We start from the raw sequence: 16,894 nt of genomic DNA, 5'->3' as shown, positions 1-16,894 counted from the left end.
TGTTATACAGGTGAAACTCGAAAAATTGGAATATCGTGCAAAAGCTCATTACTTCAAAGGTGAAATTAATATATTAGTATATATATATACGTATATATATATATAAATGGATGATTATGGCTATATAGTATATATTATATAGCCATAATCATCAAAATTATATCAAATAAAAGGCTTGAAATATCTCACTTTGCATGTAAAATTGAATGCAAGTTGAATTACTGAAAGTAATGAGCTTTTGCACGAGATTCTAATTTTTGGAGTTTCATCTGTAGATGTGGATTCTAGTTTCCTGTAACTTTAGATATATAATTTAAAAGCAGAATTTGGAACTCGTGCGGGTTGACGTGACAAAGGGAGTGACGAATGTTTTTAATGATTTCACAGCATTTGTTTCTGTGTGTCTGCGTGCGTGCCTCTGTGTGTATATTCTTTTTTTACAGCAGGCCAAAACAACATACGTGCAGGATGATATGATGGGTGGCTGCATCAGTTTTCAGGGTGCTGCTGTCACATTATCATGGCTTAATGGGACATTTTAAGAGAACAGAAGCCATTGTAAATTGGAAACAGCTGTGCTTTTCCTACTATGACAAGCCAGAATGTTGGCGAAAAAAACGCTTATTCTGGAATAATAAATGCTAAGAACATAGGAGCATGAGTATATAGGACTCCTATTGTAAGCACACTGGTGCAGCGTTATCTATTGTTCTGACATTGGCTAGTGTTTTCATGAATCTATGGTTTCAAGGAGATTGTTTCAAAAGTTTCTTGTGAACAAGAAATCCCAGAATTACCTTGAGTGGCTTTGCAGAAATTTGACACAAATGTCCACCGGACTCTAGGTTGAACTGATTCCAATTTGTCAGTCGAAAGTCACTGTGACCTCACAAAACACGTTTTTGGGCACTCAAGAATTGTTTCAGTAATTGTGACAATTTCACATGATGGGATTAAATGATGAGGGGATAATTTATGTTTGATAGAAAGAAATGTAAACTGCAGATTACCCAATTGGCAGAGGCCTATAACTGCGATTGCAGAAGCTCTAGTTTCATAATAAAAACCTACTGCCTTTATAACGAAAAACCCACAAAAAGTGTGCTTCTGTCACTTCACACTTTAACTTGTGCTGCATAGTGGTTTTAGCATTCAACTTTGACACGATATTGGGATAAAATGGTCCACATCTATTGGCCTCTGGGCACCAGTTTAATCAAATGGAGGTCTACAGCTCTGATGTGTGTATGTAATGTGTGTGTCATTTGCAGCATGGAAAATGTTTGAGAAACTATATTCTTACTGTAGTATTTTCTCAGTCTTCCTTTCCATCCACCTGTCTGTGTGTCTGCCTGGTCCCACCTCATGTCATCTCTCCATCAGGGCAGCCTCCTCACCAAACCTCGTTGCAAGCCGTTTCCAGATGCCACCCCAGTATCTGACTGTGCGGTATGTTCCAGTGATTCTCAAGGGAGGGGTGTCTCACTACAATCAGGCTTCACCCCTCCCCGCCGCTCTGCTTGCTGCCATCCGCCCTGGTCTCTTCCTTTCCAAATCTTTATTTGTGTTTTTGTCTTTTCGAGAATGAATGAGTTGCAGTGTTCAAAAATGATGTTTTATTCATACTTGTGACACAGTTGCTACAACATACAGCTTAACTATAAGGCTAACTGCAGGTTTAGCTAGATGAAGATTGTTATTTTTCCTTTGACTAGTATTGAAATATCTTCTGGTTGAGGTTCAGACTTAAAGAATCATGCTCTTGTTTTTCCTTTTCCATCTTGGCTTTCAACAGGCTGTCCGCCTCTGTGCTTGCTGGTTTGGGTGTCGTGGGTTTCTCAGCTTGTATTTGACTTAACTCTCCCTTCTGCCCTTTCTTTGATAATCTTGCTATATTTTCTCTTGCATCTTTGGTTGCCAGTGGAATAACTGGAGGCAAGACTTCCTTACAGACCTGCTTCCACTATCCGTGGATAGTGGGTTTAAAAGATCACGGGGCGATGGTGGCGCATGGAGTAGCGTGGTGCGATGGGAGCCGCAAGGCTGGCGGTTCGAATCCTGGCTGCCCCATGTGCCATGTCGAAGTGTCCCTGAGCAAGACACCTGACCCCTAATTGCTTCCCAGTCAAAATGTAATGCATGGGTTATAATGCAATGTTTGTCACTTTGGAAAAATGCATCAGCTAAATGACATGTAATGTCATGATTGAATAACATGGGGCTGGAACCTGCTGCTGCTCTGCTGGCTATGGATGATTATTTTGACGGACTGTGACATCTGTTTGGATTTCCTGGAATTGGTTCATATCTAAATGCGGGAGTGACTTCTGTCAATGACTAAATATTTCAGCCAACAGAAATTATGTGGTGTTTCCCAGGGTTCAATTTTAGGGACACCTCTGTTCAAATTCTACATGTTACCACTTTTGTAAATAAGGGAAAACTAATGGGTGCAAACCAGGACTGTGCTACAAAGAAGTCATTTGATTCTTTTAGCATAATTAGAGCTGCACTCATTTCCATAGCCACATATAACACTCCACAAATTCATTATTAACGATATCATTCCCATATGTTTTCTGAAATTTAATCTCATTTCTGAATTTGATTACACCTTCAAATATGAATTATTTCTTTATTTTATTTATAAGTTAAAGAGGTCAAAGAAAACACAAATCACATATACTCATATGTGGATTTATGTTTAATGTCATATATTAATGTATGTAATATTTCACAACATGCACTGTATCATAAAAACATTAGTCAATGTACGACAACCACTTACATTATATAAAGACCAATGAAAGAATTTATCTTTGTATGACATGTTTGAGTACCTGTTTTTTGGGAGCTAATGGCTGTCACCATTTTTAAGTTTTCCTATCATGACTGCTTGTCTGCTCTTTTTTTCAATCCACATGCTTTGTTTATTTTCTTCTTCTTGTATGACTCTCAATGATTACGGCTTCTCCCATCAACACAGTGACTGTCATTAATTTCACTTCTGCTGAGAGGGAGAGGCTGACGGGAGACAAGCTGCAGCATGACTCAAGCTGACAATTTGTTACACAGGGTATTTAATTAGTTAGAACATGGACCGTTTGGTATTACAGGTCAGGAAATAATAAATGTTAGCTTGACAGTGGAAGGGACACAGGCAAGACATGTGCTACTTCCAAGCTCAAGAGCTTTCTGTCGTCCCTTTGGCATCCTGGCGCCATCGATAGCGGGCTAAGAGGTCACGCTTAATTTGTCTGCCACACTGCGGGGAACACCTACGGAGAGAAACACGTTGAGGTTTAACTTTTTTCATTCCACTGTGCCAAAAGAATATTCTTCTTTCTTATCGCTGGAGATGAGGGTTGCGATAATGCTGAATGTGTCCTTCCCTAGTGGTAGAGTCTTAACAAGTGCGAGACAGGGAAATGGTGCCGGAAGGTCCCAGAGTTGAAGGTTTTATCTCAATAAAGAGAACAACACAGCTTTTCTCCCCTCTTTGATTTGATAAAGCCTGTTTGTAGTGGTTCCAGCCAAACGGTCCAGATGAAGGTGAACGCAAGGGGGGGCATTCAGTTCTCATTGTGCTGTAATTAACTCTCTCTGCATCCATTCACATTCGCAATTAACGCCTTTGTCAGCTCCCTTTTGATGTTGGATTTAATTAAATAAGATGCTATTGTCACTCCGATTGAAATCAAAGTTACTTACAAAAGACTTTCACCGGGAAGCAAAAGGACCAGCGTGGCTTTTGGGTGCACAACAAAAAGCATGGCTGGCAGCAGCTGGAATAGCAGGTTTAGCCCTTCAAATGCAAATCAGGTTCACTTGTGAATGATTACACAGATGAGCATTCAGAGATGCTATTCTCTCCCAGCAATCTGTGTAATGAAAATGGCCAGACTTATCAAGAAGACTTTCTGTGACTTTCCGCTAGCTGCTCTGTGACAGTGATCACCGTGTCCACCCCTCTGTCTGTAGCTCTCCATGCTCTTCACCGAGGAGTGTGATAAGGTGCGGGACCTGATGCACGTCCACTCCTTTAGCTACGACTTCCACCTGCGAGTGGTCTACCAGTACCTGGTCGGCTGCCACATGACGCTGCGCCAGGGTTACCAGCTCACTGACTTCCTGGACGACTTCATCTCCCATCACCCAGACATTCCCAAGTTTGGCCGCAACCACGTTTTCCAAGGTGATTTAGGAAGTTGTTTTTCAATTCTGAGATCCCTATGGTTCATGTAGAATCATCAGACGTAAGTGTGTGTGCCTCCAGTACCGAGTACCTTGAGATTAACTCTTGATCAAGAGTAGAGAGTTAGGAAACTCAGCCGTCTGGATTAGGGTTAAGTGGTCTAACAAAAATGTACTGTAAGCCTCGGGCTTCCATTACATCCGTCAGTATCCCAGTCTTGTTATAATAATTATTTTCTACATGTGACCAAGCGTGATGTGATATATATTTTATATATCATATATATATATATATACACACACACAAAAAGCCATGGACCATAATACACTTATTAGCTGTGTCTCAATTCATTGGGCTGCATCCTTTTAGGACCCAGCCTTCACGTTAGTCCTGGGCTGGGTCCTCCAACATCTGTATGGGCTGAACCAAGCTAACGGCGAAATGGGACTGTGTGGCCTACGGGGGAACTTCCTACTTGCTTCATCAGCCTTACCTCCGCTGCTTCCGTTGCCTAGCAACCTGCTGCGCTTGACAGTAAAAGCCTTAAAATGCAAAAAACTTAGAAAATACAGATAGAGAAGGCAATCATCTTATTTAATTTAAATTAGGAAGATATGCTTCACCTCTGGAGCATGATACACTTCAGGCTGAGAGAACAACATTTTCCTGTTATAAATTCAATTTAAATCAGTCAAGCCATGTACATTCCACTAAAAGTAATATTGCAATCTTAAGCCAGAGGAAATTAATAATGTCAATGAAAAATGCAACAGCAAACCCATTGTACGGGGTGTGGGTCGTTCAGGCTCCGGACAAAGGGACTCGATGCCAGGATTGTGTAATACAATGCGTTTTTATTAGTTTGATTTCAGGGAACCGTGCCGGCGTCCGGCTCGCTCGTCGTTGCTTCTTCCCCTCGCTCGCCCCCGCCTTACTGCTTAAGTAGGGGAGAGCACACACACACACAATAGCCGCCAGCTGGTTATTATTGTTTCCATCTGGCACTGTTCCCCGAGCCACTCCCCCTCTCTCCCCCCTGCAGCCGAGCCGAAACCACGCCCGGCACCACACCCATATAATAACATTAAGTCTGACTAACTGCCACTAACAACTGCAGTGGCTCCCGGTATACGTTATAACTAGGAGCAGTTTTTTCTTACGTCTTATCTATATTTAAAAACACAACTTCGGTCACCAACGTCACGTAACATTTTATAAACTAGGATGTGATGTTGTATATTAAAATTTCAATATGAATTTACGTTAAGTCCTTCGGTCTCATTGGGAGGAGCCAACGGAATGGGACAGCCGAGTTGCAGCCCAAAATGACATGCGGTTGACGAATACGTCCTTAAGGATGCAGCCTAGGGAAGAAGGACATACCCATTGTAAGTTGCTTTGGATAATGGCGTCAGCTAAATGAGAAATGTAAATGTAAAATAAGCACATTGGCTCAACACAACTAGACCTAAGTCTACAACTGTTGGGCCATTCATCAGAAAACTTGCAGGATATGTTTCCTGATAATGTTGAACTACATGTGAACCATTATTTTATCACTCAACATGGGTCCCCACCAGTTTTAGAATTGTGCATGGCCCAGACACAATTGGTCATAAATGAATGACCAAAATCAATGTCCAACATCACCAAACTTGATGGATATTTTGCGTGAGTGTGCATGCACGGCGTGTCTGGCCCCTTCCCCAGCTTGCCCCATCGATGACTGTTGGTAAAAATACAATCTTCCAAATAGTTTCACTGCCACAGTAAAAGAGATACTATTGTTTTCCTTTCCATGGCGTATTGACGTTACACTGCTGCTTCAGTCCCAGCAGGAGGGAGAGGTAAAACAAAACTGCTGCTTGTGTCCATCAGGAAGCTTCTCCATTTCCACGGGGATGATAACAGCTCATCAGCTCTACAACTACATCACTGACCACGCCAGCACCTACGGCATGAAGCCGCTCCGCATGTCCAAGGCCGTCGTCGCCACTGACAACAAGAAAGGGACGCCTGACCTGCACGAGTATGCACTAGTGGCTCTGTGGAACAGGTATAAAGACATCCCAAGCAAAACATGCATACATATTTACATTGTCATTAAATAAACAGCTTCACTTCCACCTCCTCTCTCTTATCTTCCTCCGTGCTTTAGTTCGGGTTCCTACAAGGACCTGGAGGGCCTGCACCACCATGACGACTTTGACGTTTCCCTGGTGGTGTGCCACAATGCAGCTCCATTTGAGGAACAGTCAGATGGGGAGAGGTATCTGTTGAGGTAAAGATTACCCGCAATCCCTGTAGACGATCTGTGTCTGAACCTTGTCCTTTTACCACTGGGGTCCTGGTCTTGGTCCTGGGTTCCCTCCTCTTCTCTCTGTACACCAACTGTCCCGGCTCTGTTATCCATCCACTTGGCTTCTCCCACCGTAGCTATGCTTATGACACCCAACTAATCCTATTTTGTCCCCCAATCCCAGACATAGCAGCACTACTAGAATCTCTGCCTGTTTCAGTGGATTTCTGCCCATCCAAAAATTAACATCGACAAGACTGAACCTCTTTTCCTTCCAGAGAAAGACTCTCCCCAATAGCCTGACTGTTACTGTTGACAACTCTATCCTAACCCCAGCCCTGACTGCTAGTAACGAAAGAGGAAATCTGCTTGTTCTGTTTGTGAGCCCAAAAAGCTAAATATATTAACTTAATTTGTGGGTTTTTTTATTGTATATTATAATTGATCAAATTAAATATACTGACTTGACTATAAAACAAATGCCTTACAGCAGCCCTAGTTTAGCTGTTAATGTTTTGTCCGAATTGATCATCTAAAGGCGTATTCCCACCCCCAGATTCTCTGCAGCCCAGTGGTTGGGAAGTTAACAGTATATCTGTGGTAAAATAGCAGTCCATATTTAATCTCAAGGAGCACACTGAAGTTAAATTCTCCTGTCCCTTAATGTGTAGGTTGCGGTTCTATGTGATCATGACCAGTCAGCGGGAGCTCTTCCCCCGCCTCACTGCTGACATGCAACGTTTCAAGAAGCTTTCTCAGATCCACCGGGATCCCAGTGAGCTGAGTGGCCGGCTCCCCCCCGATCGGGCCGAAGCCTGTGGGGGGCGCGGCCTCGAGCAGGACCTGTGGGAGGAGACGGCGCCCGAAGCTGCGCCTTCCTTGGCTCCGAGCGACGGCAATGAGTTTTACCCTCTCGCGGAGGACCGACGAGAGACCATGGGGCTGTTCTACCCTTCCTCTGTGTTCCCCCTGCTCAACAACGAGGTGGTGTTGGCCCGCAGACAGATCCAGGCCAGCGTGGAGCAGGCCATGGGCCACTGCCGCAGGGACAACCTGTGGAGGAGGCTGTTCCATGGCGAGCACCTGGACAAACTGAAGCTGACGAAGCTGTCCTTCAGCGAGCTGGAGGAGCTGCTGGAGGCTGTGCAGAGCCGCTCGGTGGGGGAGATTGACCCCCAATTGGTGAGACTCCTCTGCACACAGTCCACCATCACTCCAACTCAATTCTATGAGTGAAATAGAAGGGGATATTTGATAAGGCATAGCCCAGGTTTATTGCTAACATATAGGACATGGTGATCCATCATTTTGTTAGGAACGGTGTCGATAGTGGCGCATGGAGTAGTGATTATGTGCTGCAGCAGAAATGCACTCTAAAGTCAGCCTTGGTTTTATGCTACGGTGAAGCCCAACAATAGCTAAGGATTATATCAAGATAGTCAATTTGCTTTTAAATGCTTTAAATCTAAAATCTTAATTTTGTTAAATATTTTGCAACATTTACAAGATATTAAACCTTTCTTTCTGTACAATTATTATACAAAGGCAATAAAGTAGTCCATAATTACCATGTGTCCTCCCCATTGTGGAGGTTATTGAATGGCTTTTTGCTGGTTTACACCCGGTTGTACCTACAGTCTCCAGGCATATTTTTTACACTCGTTGTGTTCTGGATTCTTCATAGTTCAGACTAATAGAAGAGAGCATAAACACCTCCTTTATGCTCTTACGACGGTAAAGGTCACATGAAGCTTGTGTGTGTGAAGATGTGTTTTGGGGGAACTAACTCTTTGAAAGTAGACAACATAAACATAAAGGCGTTATTTAAGGACTACTTTATTATTTACAGAATGAATGCCTCACTGATTTCACATACACATCAGTCTAAACACTCATCACATCATCATTTTAGGTTTCTAGACATTTGTGTGAAATTATCATAATTAGCCAATGAATTCTTGAGAAATGGCCAAAGTGTGTTTTTGTCATTTCATCTTTGAGTTTGTGGGGATTTAAAGGACTTCCGCGGAGCAGTCCACGTTCATCCTATGCCTCTAGTCAAAGATGACCTTTGTTGTCATACATTTATATGCATATATACGTGTATATATTTATAGATGTTATGGACATTTACATTTATAGGTTTATATGTGGTTCTTCCTCTCATTAACACGGCAACAGTTTTGTTGACTATTAATCTTGAGAACTAAGCTTCTTCACAAAGACTCACTCAAAGGCACCAATTTAAATGAGCTGTTTTGTAAAATTCATTCATATTTAAAAAGCATAAAAAACTGCAAAGGTCAGTTGATATAGACCAAAAACAACCAATTATTTGACTATTTGACTGGGAAGGAGCATTCCTAATTTATACACTTAATGTATATATGTATAGGTCTGCAAATATAATTTATAGCAGGGCTTATTTGACAGTGACAATATGTAAATGTTTGGGGCACAATAAACTGCCTCAAACTTAATTCATCAGCAGGGAGCTCTGCCCCAGGTGTGACGTGTTGGGTTCCGCTCTGTGATGTTTGCTGTGTGATGTGTTGCTGCAGGACTGTTTCCTGACCATGTGCCCAGCCTGGTACCAGAGCCTGATCAAAGTGCTGCTCAACCGCTTCCCTCAGAGCTGCAGACACTTTGACGACAACGGCATCCAGTACCTGGTAAGGAGATGCTCCCGTTGCGCATTTTATCAAAGGAGGACAGAGTGTAACTTCAGCAGGTCCTCAGAACAATGGTTTTAGGGCGGAGGGAGCTCAGTATTTAAATGTAAGATGGGGCTCTAAGGGCATTGAGGGGGATAATAATGGGATCCTTCCGAGTTTATGAAAATGAGAGCAGCACAGCCTAACCTCTCACTCCTGTCCTTTCACTCTTATTCATTCAACAGAAATGTCTTTTTACTGTTCTATTTTTTATAGGTCATACGTTACAAATGTGAATTGAATATTACACGGCAATATATTTTAAAGTGTGTATGTATATATTTGTTTGTGAGCAATATAAATTACTAGTTATACCATTAAACTATTCTGTGACCCAAGAGGGCAATATTAATCAGATCTACACATGTCCAAAATTGAACATTTTTCAAGTTTTTTTCATTTCATTGTCTAAAATAAAATATCTTTAATGTTCACCGTCAATGTGAACATCATAAGGATGAATGTCTGTCAGTAGAAGACTTCCATGTTTGTGTCTTGGTTTCAGGCAGTTCTGAACCAGAAGTTCACAGACTGCTTTGTATTGGTCTTTCTGGACGCCCAGGCTGGAAAAACAGTGAGTTCCATATTATTATTATTACTATTTCTATTAAATTGTAGTAGGACACACATGTCAGGACTACTTCTTGTCCATCTCCTTCCTCCCACAGAGCCTAAAGGTTGTGTTCCGGGAGCCGCTGCCATCGCAGCAGCCAGCCAGCAGCAGTCCCCCTCCTCAGCTGGTGTCCATGTACCACCACCTGGAATCCGTCATCAACACAGCCTGCTACAACCTATGGACAGGACTGCTGTAGAGCAAGTCAGAGCTGGACTTACCTCCACAGGGTCTGGACCAGCATAATGAAACAGGAAGCAGATGTTTTTTGGATTGTGCTCATGTGAGGAAAGTGCCAGTGCCAGTATGTTCTCCCCTCACTTCCATCTGGCTACCAGGTAGCAGGATTTAAAGAAGCATCAGACAGTACAGGGGTGCTACCATGGTTATGTCAGTAGCAACATCACAAGCCTGACCTTAGATCAGAAGAAATCTGATTCAAACAAATGGCTCCCAGCTGGTTCGTATAAACCTCCAACTGACCCTTTGATATCCCGGTGTGTGAGGATTTCACCGTATGTACTGTGTTTTTGCTGTGAAATGAATGCTACGGGTCCAAAAGATGGAACTAAATTCATGAAGGCGTGAGTATATGTTTGCCTGTGTGAAGGATTTGATGTAATCTACTCAGGGAGTATCTCCCTGTGTACACATGAAGGACTCATTGTCAAGTTAAGGGGTATACAACAGGTTTCAGGTGATTAAACATGAATATTATATTAAATTTCTGTAATAGATTCTGCAGAATGCTACACAGTTATATTTATAACCAGAGATGTGTAATATTTGATAATGATGATCCCATCTCTGTATAAGTATATCTTAAGTGTTAGGAAAGCTTGTATTGAGCAAAGCTAACATGGGGCGCGGAGGCGAAGGGTGTAACCAAGGAACTTCTTGAACTTCAGAAAGAAATGCATTCACATTTTTAAGATCTAAAGCTTTGAGTAGAATTAGCAGAGCTGCTTCATAAAGTTGGAATTAAGATGAATCGTCCTGAAGCAATGAATCAGGGCAGCACATAAAAACGTTACAAACTTGTGAATGTCCCCACCTCCACAGTGACAACTCCTGTTCAGCCAGTTGCCACACCAGTCGGTCTGACTGAAGACACTTATGTTATGAAGCCAGAAGCGAGACTCCGCTCAGCTGTAGAGCTGTAGAGGTCTACAGAGTCTGGGCCAGATCACCTGTTGGTTTGGGGACGAGGTTCCATTGGTTTTGACCATTCTAAAAGGTGGAAACCTTTGGGTCTCTGCCGGTAGAGAAGACACTGCTGTCTTTCTTTGTCCTCATCGTTGACAGACAACTGCCCTGAATGTTTTTAGCAGTTCAGATTGACTAACTCCAGGCTCGGCTCATGCCCGGATTCTGTGCCTTCTAAAAGCATCTTGCCAGCTCCTCATGCCACAGCAGTGTCAGTGAGACGTCAAAGTAGAGCGGCTTTGATGTTTCGCAATCAAGCGTCAAACCCCTTCCCCCACTTGAACGCTGCCATATCTCATGTACATATATCTGGTGCCCTGAAGTGCCTTTTTCTTCTTTGTTTTAGTTCTGCTTAGAGGATATCTGTGAACACTCTCTTGATGTTCAACATGGAAAGTGCCTGAGTCGGTTTGCAGAAACGGGACAAAAATGTTATTAACTTTGCTGATCTGCATAATTGCGTGTCACATGTCATCAGGGCCGAGTGCTTCCAAAGCCCATGTAGGGGGGTGAGTTTAAGGTGGGGCTGGCTGGTAATCACACCTCATTTACAAGAGCACACAAAGCCAGCCTGATGGAGGACGTAAGCATAAAGGCTCTCTCATTATTAATAATGTCATATTCTACACAGGAAAACAAATGTTTGAACTCAGTTGTGGACGAGAAATGTGAAGCGGAGGCTTTCGTCCGAATGGTAAACACTGGATATTTCTCATGCAAAATGTGAACAGTATACGAGGTAGCCCCGAGGATCTGATTCTGTAATAGAAACACTGACTGTATAATGGGTACATACAGGAAGTAAAATTATGTATAAAGCAGGAGGAGCACATCTGCCTTTAAAGCGCTTGTTGTTTAAGTGTCACATGTCTGAGGGGTTGATTAATATGGCCCAGTGGTTCTTTGTTAAGGCTGGAGCGGGGGGGGGGGTTAAGGTAACGACTGTACTCCCTTATGAAGGGATGATGGCAGTCCCTGTCTTTATTCAGGACGACTGAAGTGTTTTGCTGGATGAAAATGGAAGATGTGAACATGACCACTGAAAATATATTATGAAAGGCTCTAAATTAGTGAAATATGGGCTAATTGAGAGGACTCTGCTATGACCCTAGGAACTGCTGAGTTTTAGGAATATTGTGAAATATTTGTCATACCCATATAGATGAGCTGGCACATTTGATAAATTTTTTTTTTTTTTTGACCTAGCCAACTGAAAAAAATTGGGATGCCCGAAAAACCAAAAGGGGGCTGTGTACATTTCATAACGTGACCCACTAGTTCTGCGTTATTTCCTGACTCTAAAAAGGTACAAACTCTTTTCCATCTTACTGACATGACCAGTAGGACAATTAATCAAAAAATATTTGAGTGTAATTAACTATTTATTTTTGACATTGAAACGCAGATGGAAAACTTTCATTTAGACAGTAAAATACACAGCATAATATTTCAAAGTATAGTGAATACTTTGATTAAGTGGTGTGACTGCGTATCACTGCCTGGGTTTGGCGTAATCTTTGATCCAAGCCAGACCTTCGTTGGTGGAGCCTGAAGCAGACAGAGGCTATTAGTATCCAATGTAATATGGTGTCATCATATATTTAACAGAAGGAGCACTGACCTAGAGGCTTGTATTCACAGCCAATGTATCCCTGGTACTGGAGCTTCTCCAGCGTGGTCAACAGGTAGCTGTAGTCCAACTCTCCAGCGCTGTCGGGCTCGTTCCTGCCGGGAACCTGAGCAATCTGAACGTGACCTGAGGACCGATCCATCTTTATTATCTCCAAAGGGCATCAATACATGTTGATCCTTAGCACAAGCATGTTGTTTCTTCCTTCTTCCTGGTCCCGGATCCAAACTCTCCTGCATCTTATTTAGCGGATTATGAGTCACAAAGATTAGGTCATGTGTAGAGGGTTACCCACAAGCTGCCCAGATGTGAGAAAACTCTCATGACACTTGCCCCAAAAAACTATCCCGACCCCTGCCGTTTGAGGTTAATGCCCGGCAGCTCAAGGTCACTTTTTGGACAAGACCCAAAGGCCGAGAGTTAAGGGACAAACACTAGAGACACCTAATTTGCTGGACCTCATGCTAACCAGAAGAAATGTAATTCCAACACAGTTTAGATTCCTTCTGTTTGGGACAGTTTTAAGGCTGCACTCACTCATGTCTTTTACTGGAACAGAGGAAATGAGTTTAATATAAAAAAATTGCTGAGACTCCATCTGTCTGCCTCGCTCGAAAAGTTTATAATATCAATAACAAAATCATTTAAGATCACTGATTGAGGGTAAATATCGATACCAAGATGTCTATGGGTCCCTAGGATACAGGATTATGGGTTGGGAGATTAAAAGAGGAATCTAGATCAACTACAAAAGAAGCCCTCTAAAAAAATGAAGTCACTGGTCAGTAGCCAAGGATGAAGGATTCTGGTACAATATTTACTCACCAACTATGGGTAAATACTTATGTATATTCTGTGTGAGGTTTCCGTCCATTATCTGCCAGTGGAAGACATCCTGAAACAGTTCACAAATCTAATCAGTCCACAATTTCACCCACTTTTTGGGTCCTGTTATTTCAAAGAGCACCCACCATTTGCAGTTTGATGTTTGGCTTTCCGACCTTCTCCAATATTGCAGCAGCTACACACACATAAATGAGGATGAGCTGACACCTATGTCACGCAGGTGGTCAGATATTATATCTGCCAGAGAGGTGGTGTGTAGAAACGATAAGATCCAGCGCAGCAGTGTCTAATTGGCAACGCTCAGTGTGTTTCATTTGAGATAACATTACGAAATGGAGCAAAACAACTTATTACTGGCCTGCTTTTCATATCATATCAAATACAAGACATTAACCAGACATATGTTTCCTTCCTTCATTAACTAGCATCCAATATGGCCACAGTCCAAGAGCTGTCCTAAAGTTGTGACTGGAAATGTGTGTTACAAGGGGTCTTACCCTGATGAGGAGAGTCCAGGAAGTAGCTGGGATCTGTTATCCTCGTGTTGATTGGCTCAATCAAACCAGTGATGCCTTCCTGTGAGGAGCATTCACATCAACACACAGAGCTCCAGATGGATCAGAACCATTCAATTTTGCTGATAGTACACTTCCAGTACACACAATAACACAGAACAGGCCTCTCCCGTGACCCTACGCTGGAGACACCGTAAACAGATTATTATTTTTTTTTTTAAACGGACACAGTACAGGACAACTTTTTGCTCAAACGAAATAATAATCCAACCCTTATGAATGTATTGTTTATATCTCATATTCTGTATACCATTTAATGTCACAAGTCTTTCTATGGCCTACTGAATGTATAATAAGCTATGTTTTTTTTTTCTTTTTCCGCAGAAATCCCGTTTCACTTGTGTCATACTGCTCGAGTTGTTGTACAAAAAATGGACTGACCTTTGCGAAAATATCTGCAGCATATTTTAGGTTTTGTACAAATATGGCCTCCATCTCTTTGGCAACTGTTGTTCTGTTTGAGCCCCCAGGAACCCTTCCTGCCATCAGGTGGATCCTGAGAAATTCATAGAATATACTTATATAAACAAATATGAAATGTGGTGCTTTTGTCCCTACATGGACTGACACTCATCACACAACACAGAAGCCCCGAAAGAAAAAAGACAACTCAAGCCACATCATAATTTAAATACCACAATTTTTAGCACAGCACTGTCCAACCATACAGCCTTGTTGTTGCATGCAACTCTCATGCATTCCTTTCTCATGCACAAGCCGATCTGTTACACTTCACCCTGATCCTGAAGGGAGGTTGAGGGGTGACAACCCGGGCGATGCCTCACCTTTTGCAGGCCAGAGCTCTTGCATACTTCAAAGCCAGATCCAGACCTTGTCTGAACTCTGCTTCTCTTCCAGGAACTGCACCAAGACCAAGATCGCCTCGCTTGATATTTCCTGCAGCACATTGATGCTAAAGTTATTCCTCCTACCTTCAGTGCAGTCTGTTCGGTGTGTGTAGGGGTGTAGTTACCCGGCGGGCTGTTGATGAGGATCACCTCCACCTCCGTGGCCTCTCTGGCTCTCTGGAGCTCCTGCAGGTCGCAGTCGTAGAGCCAAGCAGCCTCCACTGCCCGGAAGCCCGCAGAGGCGGCCGCGTACATCCTCTGGCTAAAGTCCGGCAGCTCCGTGAACAGCCACGAGATATTGGCGCAGAACTTAAGTGGAGGCATCGCGGATCAAACGCAGGTCAACCGGGGGAGCGATGCGGTGAATCGGTAACGGAGTCCCAGCGTCACCGAACGGAACAAATCTCAGAGGACTGTTAACTGTTAATGAGCAGCCATCCGTTCTAGGAAACAGCACAAATCAACGTTAGGTAGCGTTGGGTACAGGAGGGTTAGCATTACGCTAAAAAAGCTTAAATAGTTTTGTTTCCACTGACCTACATTATTTTTGTAATTTTCTCTATTAATAATTGTATTTTAACTTTGCCAATAGTTACCAAAAAAGACAGTAACAGAAGTTGCACGACGTGATAGTACGGAGAGTGTTATTGTCATGTGACTAGAAGCAGCGTGCTTCTGCTCTGTGAAATGCGCATGCGCAAAAGTAACTACTTCCTTCCGCTCATCTCAAAGTGCTTTACGATTTTATGTAGAAAAAATCCAATACGTCTCAATATTGGGGGATTTGGAAGGTATCGTATTGACATTTTGAAAAATCGTATTTAATTGAAACATATTGATTTCGAAATATATTTGTTGGTGGGGTGGTGTGAGGGTAGTATATACATATAAACTTCTATATATGTGTTTTTTCGTCAAATCATGGCAATACAATATTAATTGATTCATTTGAATGTCAAAACCGAATTTCTTCAATCCCACAAACGCAGCCTGGTTGTCCATCAGTATGGTTGCACACCTTCAGCTTGGATCGGCGCAGCAACAACTTGGAGGATGTAGCTTTTCAGATTCAACTTTATTGCCATTGCAGGTACAGGTACTCAGGCAGCAAAAATGAAGTTTAGCATCTGACCAGAAGTGCAACGAAAGCAATATATTAAAAAATAGAACAAAGTGCAATGCAGATATAATGTACAGTGTATATGTAAGGAGGGTAAAGAGACCGTGTCTGGGATGCGTGGTGTGTCTGATGATACTGCGCGCCCTCCGCAGGCAGCGGTTGAGGTGGTGGGACTCAATGTCAAGGAGTGAGGTGCTGATGGGAATTTTTTCCCAGCCTGTACAGTAGTTTGAGGTGTGAGGCAGAGCAATTCCCATACCAAACTGTGATGCAGTTTGTTAGGATGCCCTCGATGGTAAAGCATGGAAGTTCACCAGGTCTGAGTAGGAGACTGGATCTGGATCTTCTTCAGACGCTGATAAAACTTCTTGACCAGGGTCAAGGTGTTGAGGGTCGAAGAAAGGTCTTCGGAGATGTGGACACCCAGAGATGGAGAACCTCGTTTTTTTATGTGGATGGACGAGTGTGTGCAGCGTTTTGTCTTCCTGAATTCCGCAATAAGCTCCTTAGTATTTCCAGTGTTAAGGACAAGGTTGTTGTTGGCTTACCACAGCGCTAGTTGCCGGACCTCCTACCTGTAGGCAGACTCATCACTGGTATTGATTGAGGTGGTTTTGAAGCACATTGGCATAGCTGCTTGGGCCAGTGACAGATTTAAGATCAAGCTAAGCTATGCTTAGTCCACTGGATGCCCTTCTTAGGGTTGGTTCTGTATGAGTTGAAGGCTTGCAGGTGTTACCGGTTTCAAATGGGAAGTAACGACAGTAACAAAAAGATTCTTTATGGGGTTCGTTACTCTCACCTCGATGTCCGCCTGGAAAACAGAATCCCTTTGTTAGCGAGAGAAT

General features: G+C 42.8%; 2 protein-coding genes across 10 annotated transcripts in view; one reads left to right on the top strand and one right to left on the bottom strand.

The window, feature by feature from the left end:
- The window catches only part of szt2 (SZT2 subunit of KICSTOR complex), a 98,626-nt gene extending 86,777 nt beyond the window's left edge, over positions 1-11,849 (top strand). For 5 of the 7 annotated variants that reach the window (XM_062563358.1, XM_037469648.2, XM_062563360.1 and 2 more), the window contains 8 exons: positions 1,384-1,449; positions 3,982-4,195; positions 6,074-6,251; positions 6,354-6,476; positions 7,166-7,676; positions 9,056-9,166; positions 9,714-9,782; positions 9,877-11,849. In XM_062563358.1, coding sequence (XP_062419342.1) covers positions 1,384-1,449; positions 3,982-4,195; positions 6,074-6,251; positions 6,354-6,476; positions 7,166-7,676; positions 9,056-9,166; positions 9,714-9,782; positions 9,877-10,020 — 1,416 coding nt within the window. In that variant the 3' untranslated portion in view covers positions 10,021-11,849. Of the gene's footprint in view, positions 1-1,383; positions 1,450-3,981; positions 4,196-5,463; positions 5,584-6,073; positions 6,252-6,353; positions 6,477-7,165; positions 7,677-9,055; positions 9,167-9,713; positions 9,783-9,876 lie in introns of those variants that run through there. The other 2 variants (XM_037469649.2, XM_062563361.1) reach the window with 2 other exon arrangements.
- A 551-nt stretch (positions 11,850-12,400) lies between these two features.
- Positions 12,401-15,927, bottom strand: hyi (hydroxypyruvate isomerase). Of its 3 annotated transcripts, none has more exons than XM_037469651.2 (9): positions 15,463-15,927; positions 15,052-15,369; positions 14,864-14,975; positions 14,460-14,574; positions 14,001-14,079; positions 13,629-13,678; positions 13,483-13,552; positions 12,649-12,783; positions 12,401-12,575 (listed from the first exon to the last, which is right to left on the bottom strand). In XM_037469651.2, exons 2-9 carry the CDS (start codon positions 15,248-15,250, stop codon positions 12,520-12,522), a joined length of 816 nt encoding a protein of 271 aa, XP_037325548.2. In that variant the 5' UTR covers positions 15,251-15,369; positions 15,463-15,927; the 3' UTR covers positions 12,401-12,519. The 3 variants fall into 3 exon arrangements, with proteins under 3 accessions (XP_037325548.2, XP_037325549.2, XP_037325547.2); XM_037469652.2 differs by having other exon boundaries at positions 15,467-15,927; XM_037469650.2 differs by having other exon boundaries at positions 15,523-15,927.
- Positions 15,928-16,894: the final 967 nt, after the last annotated feature.

This window comes from Pungitius pungitius, chromosome 7 (genome assembly GCF_949316345.1).
Source record: "Pungitius pungitius chromosome 7, fPunPun2.1, whole genome shotgun sequence".
Taxonomy (NCBI): Eukaryota; Metazoa; Chordata; class Actinopteri; order Perciformes; family Gasterosteidae; genus Pungitius; species Pungitius pungitius.
Note: the sequence above shows the minus strand (reverse complement) of the source record. Positions and strands in the feature narration are given on the sequence as shown.

Coding starts and splice junctions, on each gene's coding strand:
- hyi (XM_037469651.2), bottom strand. CDS start 15,250: ATGCCTCCACTTAAGTTCTGCGCCAATATCTCGTGGCTGTTCACGGAG. Junction 13,553..13,628: donor CAAACATCAAACTGCAAATG/GTGGGTGCTCTT, acceptor GAACTGTTTCAG/GATGTCTTCCACTGGCAGAT. Junction 12,784..13,482: donor TAAGTATTTACCCATAGTTG/GTGAGTAAATAT, acceptor ATCGGTCCTCAG/GTCACGTTCAGATTGCTCAG.